Source organism: Leuresthes tenuis, unplaced genomic scaffold (assembly GCF_036924035.1).
Source record: "Leuresthes tenuis unplaced genomic scaffold, fLeuTen1.0.hap1 SCAF_14, whole genome shotgun sequence".
Lineage (NCBI taxonomy): Eukaryota > Metazoa > Chordata > Actinopteri > Atheriniformes > Atherinopsidae > Leuresthes > Leuresthes tenuis.
The window spans coordinates 34,029,546-34,035,595 of NW_027325368.1; the positions used below are offsets into that span (position 1 = coordinate 34,029,546).

The window sequence follows — 6,050 nt, forward strand, 5'->3', positions numbered from 1 at the left end:
CTTTTTTCTTCTCAAGGAGCTGATTTTCACATTTACCCAGCGCAGAAATTCTAACTTTAACCAAACATTGTGGTAACAAACAATCTGAAATATCTCAGATTTTCCCCTACATTTCATCTCTGATGGATAGAAATCAAAAGGCCTGTGCTGAAATTGTGTAGTGCACTTCAGTTTTGACCTTTCATTTCTTTTCTCCAGAATACATTACATTCTTGAGTTTTACAGATAATCATGTTTTTGGTGTCAACTATTGGGAAAGGACAGTCAATCTCATTAATCTAAAATACACTAATATGAATAGATTAAATATTTTTGTTACAACACCTCAACATTTATGGCTCATGTTAAAGTTGTTCCATAATTCAGTTCAGTTACACCCTGACATTATTATTGTTATTAATAATTTGATTATTATTATTGTTGTTATTATTATTATTAAATGTTCTTTATTTTTGTATGGCATTATCCTCTAAGGGAATAAAGTTTTTAAATTTGACTCTGACTATTGTTATCTCATTATAGGACTATTTACATTTCTTTGTTCACTTGCCTCTTCATGATAACTAATAACGTTACATTTTGACCAGCCCCTTTTCCAGCTTACTTATCATGTTGCACCACCTGCTGGTCAAACATAAAAAGCTAAGTGTGATGCTGCTCTAAATTTGAAGTAAAAGAAGCATTGTTCTCCTGCCACTTCCCTGTCACATGAAGTTTTTGTAAACTATTGTTTCATAATTGAATGTCATCAGTGTTGTTTTATTTATCTTCACAGCCAACACACATTCAGAAACCATCTCAGGTCCAACACCTGCAGACATTTTCATATTGACTGCTTACAAATGCTATTATCAGAACAACACGTGCAAATGTGTAACAGAAATGTAAAAAAAAAAAAAGCTAAACATTTACAATCGGTTCATTGTCGATTGGAACAAAACAAATCCATCATTTAGGATTACAAAAATAAAGCTTTCAGAGCAACAGAAATATAGTGTAACAGCAACATGTAATGGGTAAACGTCCTTAATGATGACACAAACTGGCTATTTGTTTGTACCCATAAACATTTTATTTGTACCCATAGGGTATATTGTATTTGACTGTAGTTTCCATATTTGGAAAGCATCATAACACACTTAATAATGTAAACTCTATTCTGAGGCAGAATTGAAAACAAATTGCAACCACTGGCCAAATTAAACTTTTTTTCTATTCTAGCATCACAGTTACCTCACAGGTGACTCACTCAACACACAGTTACATTCTACATCTCACAATTAAGCATTGATTAAATTTTAAGAGTTTTTTTCTTCAGTTTAGGTTAAATCATTCAATAGAGATTTAATTCCAATGCATTGTTTCAAGTGTTTCATTGAGCAGCTAAAGATATTATACAGCATACCCCCTTCAGTTCTGTGGTTTATCATGAGTACATGAAGAAGTCATCTGGTCCACCTGGTCTGGAAATTAGGTAAATACAATCTTGACCATGACAAAGTACAGTATGTCATTTATTCAACAAAAACTAGGCCAACATGTAGGAGCACTGTGTGAAAAATGACGTGACTAAACAGCATGTAGAACCACTGTTAGTGGCAGTAAATTGAGGTAATTGTTCTCAGTGTAACGTGTTGAGTCTCTCATTTCTGTTTAGTAATTTGATTCACTCCTCTTTATGTTACTTCAGTTCATTCAGGTAACGTGAACATTTGCTGATGCACTGCTCACTTAAGTTCCTACCACAGCATTTTAGTCAGACTGAGGTCTGGATTCTGACCGGGACATTGCAACACCTTGATTCTGTTCTTTTTCAGACCATCTGTGTTTTGGATCATTGTTCTGTTAATGACCCAATTTCAGCCAATCTTTAGCTGTCTGAAAGATGGTCTCACATTTAACTCTAGAATATTTAGTTGGTGTGTTTGTGCTGATATGCTGTGTTTGGTTTTTACTAAACATGCTGCTGTGCATTATGACATCTCCTCTTTGGTCTTGTCTATCTAAAGAACATTGTTCCAGAAGTCTTGAGGTTTGTTTATATGCAGCTTTACAAACCTAAGCTGGGAGAGGAGAGGCTTTCTTTTGGAAACCCCTCCAAACAAGCTATAGCCTTCTTGTTTTATCAATCTGGGAAAGGTACACAGATTAATGGGCAGCAGCTATAGCTTCTCTAATATCATTACTGATGTCTCTCCTCCTTGGCATTGTGTTAACACATCTGAAAGCTCTCGGCCAGCAAATTTTGTATAGTTTTTCTTCAGTGAAAAATGACACGTCTCTGAGGTTGTATTTGCCTCAATCTAAGTCTTTGTGAGGACCAAATGACTTTTTATCATGTCAAGAATGTAAACCTTTTAAACTATATAGGGCATACTACATTGTTTACATGACTGTATATGCTGGTTTAAAATCAACTTATATCAGCGATAAAGTGAGCTTGCAGTTCGTCACAAGATGCGCTGAGAGACGTGCCTTAAATAAATTTCGCTGACTGACTAGAGCTCGGTGTGCTAAATGTGCAGGTAACAATGTCCTCTCTTCTAATAGACGTAACCCCGCTGAGTCCTGGAGAAGTTTTCTCCGTCACGTCCCGGTCTGAATGAGCTATTAATTCTTGACAGCCGTTGATCGCCGTCGATTCGACGCTGAAAGGATGAAAGTTTTCTCGAGCGGTGTCGTACTCCCACGCTTGTGTCAGCTCAAAATCTGTAAAACATCTGGTCTTGACTGACAGTTGGTGTCCCAAATCGTTCTTGTAGGCCGCTATGCGTAATGACGCGTAACTGGTTTCATTACTGTGTAAATATGGAGGGGAGTTTTGACCCCCCACCCAGCCGCGGTTGTCGCCGCGACCACCCTTCGCCCTGGCAACTGCTCTCTTTACACTTTCACAGCCTTTCAGCAGGAGGTTCTTCCGGCATAAAATGTACACCCAGGGATCAAGAATAGGGTTGAATGAGGCGAAGCGGATTGCCAGTAGGTCTCTCCGATAGTCAGGCTTTCCCCCAGCAGATATATAGTCTGGGTCGTAGAGTTGGTTTACAAAGATTCGCACCTGTCAGGTAGAAAGAAACAGAACAATCTGGGTGTTGTAACTTCACCTAACCGAATGCAAATATTAACATTTTGGCACGCAAATATGGAAACAAGTGAAATACAATACATACTGTCCTTACCACTAAAGGGATGGAGCAGACCAGGAATACGATGGTCATGAAGATTAGAAGCCAGAACATTTGGATCTCCGCGGCCGAAGTGACTGATTGCAGTCGGGGGAAGCAGCGACGTGAGCCTCCTTGCTCACACACCTCAGTCCTCACTATTCCTGTCTTCTGCTTCATCCCCACCAATGACCTGCACACCGCCAGGTTGCACAAAACTGTCACTGCGATCAGCACCAGCATCACGCTGCCGTACAGAAATGAGTAACAAGCACCGAATGAATCCATCGCCCTCCAGTCTAAAAAACACCAAGTCCCGGGGAAGTGCCTGACGTGCTGACCGAAGCCAAAGCTGGGCATTATGCCCAGTACAATATTTGCCAGGTAGGTGACTACGAGCGCAAATCGCGCCATTGTTCGGTCAATGTGCTGAGAGTAGAAATATGCATGGTTTATGGCCAAGTAACGCTCCACAGCCATTGCGCACAAGATGGACATACCAGCTGAACCAAAGAATAGCATAGAGAAGGAGAAGAAGTGGCAAAGTAGCACTCCTCCTGGCCAGCGACTGGTCACATATGTGGCAATTACCACCGGGCTGGTGAAGCATGTCCCCAACAGATCCGTGATGGCCATCCCGCAGACCAAAGTGTAGAAAGTTGTTTCCTTCTGTTCCTTTTTGGAGACACACAGCACGACTATAGCGATGAGGTTTCCCAGGACTCCCACGGCAAACATTGTGGCTGAAGTAACCAGAGACTTGGACTCGAGGCGAAGTGCAGGAAAAGAGCTGTGATTGTGGCTGAGAGGGAGAGGTGGTTCAGTAACATTTGTGTCCAGGTCTCCAAAGGCAAAAGTGTCGTTGATCATTGTTAAAATCAACAGTGCGCAAGCATGAAAGCAGGGAGACTATCTATGACGAGCAAACTTGTTCTGCAAATACCGAGCGCTATTCAGAGAAAAACACTAACATCTTGTCTCCGAGAGACCGCAAAGTGCATTAAATTGAGACTGTTGTGTTCACTTCCCAGCCGTGTGTTTGCCTCTCGGCATGCCCATATGAAGGTGTATCTGTTTATGTTTTAAATCGCACAGTGTTACGGGTATTTAAGCCTTGTGCTGATGTCAGACTAGTGACGTGCGCACAGGCTTTTACGAATCCCACTTTTGCAGCGAATGTGGAATCAATATTAATTTTATTCCAAGTGGTCACCGTGTGTTAATATCAGAGGGTTACATGCGTCACATCGCTTATAAAATTAACAGAGCGCAACAGTCAGGTTTGATCTAGTAGACCCTTTTGGTCGATTAAAAATAAGATACAGTGTAATGGCATCACCTGAATGCAGGTCAGTTACATCGTGACAGTCTATTAATCTGAAAAGTTCCAGCATTATCTCCATTTCAATTAAAGATTTGCGCACATCAATAATTTGTCTACAATGGGAGGCTTACAAAGACTGAACAACTCACACATGAATACTCATGATTATGATAAACTACCTGAAGTCCAAAGTTTTTTATATATGAAATAGCTATCCAAAAATAAGAATAAGTGCATAGAAATGGTACAGAGCCGTCAAAACTTCAGCACTAAGGTCAGCGCCTTAAAAAACAATCAGCACCTTTTAACCTGCAGGTTGAAACTGACACTGACCGCGTCTCACCGCTAATTTGATTTAGTAAGCATGGATTTGAAGACAAACAACTCACATGTAAAACCCGCTCTTCTCATTATCATTCAGGAATAGTTCTAAGCAGGCTTATCACCCTGTTTGTGTGACCTAAAGTCAACCACACATTGCAATGAAAAAGCCACCAATCGTATAGATTTGCACATGCCACTTCAGTAAAAGAGGACTCAGTGGGAAATACCGTCGTTACTACAGGGAAACTAGTTAAGGCTCTGAAAAGCCCCCTGTTTTATGAGGTGACCTTCGTGTATGGATACCTAGATGCTTCTTCCCCGCTCAACCTAACAGAGATGTCACGATTCGGACAAGGAAAATGGCAAAAAAAAGAAAAGGTTGAGATCTTCTCTTTATCAGCCTAACCCAGACAAATCTGTCTGATCATGGGTTTCCTCACCAGAGAAGCAGATTTTCTTTCACCTGCACTGTGAAAGAAACGTAACCTGTTCATAACGCCACCTTAATTACAATATCCCCGCTCAAAACGGGTAAAAATGTGGTAGATAAGCGCTTCGATGTCGAAAACAAGCGCAAATTTATTGGAAAATTACTGTAACATCAATTGATCGGAGCTTTATTTGGTTTGTTCTGCTGGTGGCGTTAGCCGCTCAAACAGGCGTGGTTTGGTAACATTTATGCCTGAAATGCAGCAACGAATGTATGGTCACACATGATATAATATTACCCAGACAAAACATCGGTTCATAATGCTTAAATTTTGCTTTGGAATTTCCAGAATTTGCCATTGTGAGGCTTACCTTTTTTGTTTGTTTTATTTCTAACTTTAAACCCCAACAGACAGGAGCCTCAGTCAAACTGTAAATGGAGGGAAACAGTGAAGAAAGCACACATTTCCTTCAGTGCTGTGAGAAGTACACGTGTCTTGAAAACGTCTTATTGAGAAGAGGCCACAAACTCACATGAGCAGTTCTGTTCTGCAGCTCGTGAAGCTCAATGAACAATGATAGGAGAAATATTTAGATCTTTTACTGAATAGAGGAAAGCTTGAATGTAAAACTCTAGTACTGCAAACCTTACCTAAGTATTAAAATTGCAGTGTTTAACAAAGTTTATTTACATTTGCTTAAGTAGTCTAATTTATATAAATATGTTAGTAAGATTTGTAGCCTATGTAAAAATCTGTCATAGAGCTGATGACTGATTAGAATTTCTTCTTAGATATAGTAAATCAAAG

The 6,050-nt window shown here is 40.0% G+C and overlaps 1 protein-coding gene across 1 annotated transcript; it reads right to left on the minus strand.

Annotated features, from left to right (window-relative positions):
• Positions 1-2,476: 2,476 nt before the first annotated feature.
• Positions 2,477-4,034, minus strand: ptger4c (prostaglandin E receptor 4 (subtype EP4) c). The gene is made up of 2 exons (XM_072363003.1): positions 3,180-4,034; positions 2,477-3,058 (listed from the first exon to the last, which is right to left on the minus strand). The coding sequence occupies exons 1-2, from the start codon at positions 4,032-4,034 to the stop codon at positions 2,477-2,479; spliced, it is 1,437 nt and encodes a 478-aa protein (XP_072219104.1).
• Between the last annotated feature and the right edge of the window lie 2,016 nt (positions 4,035-6,050).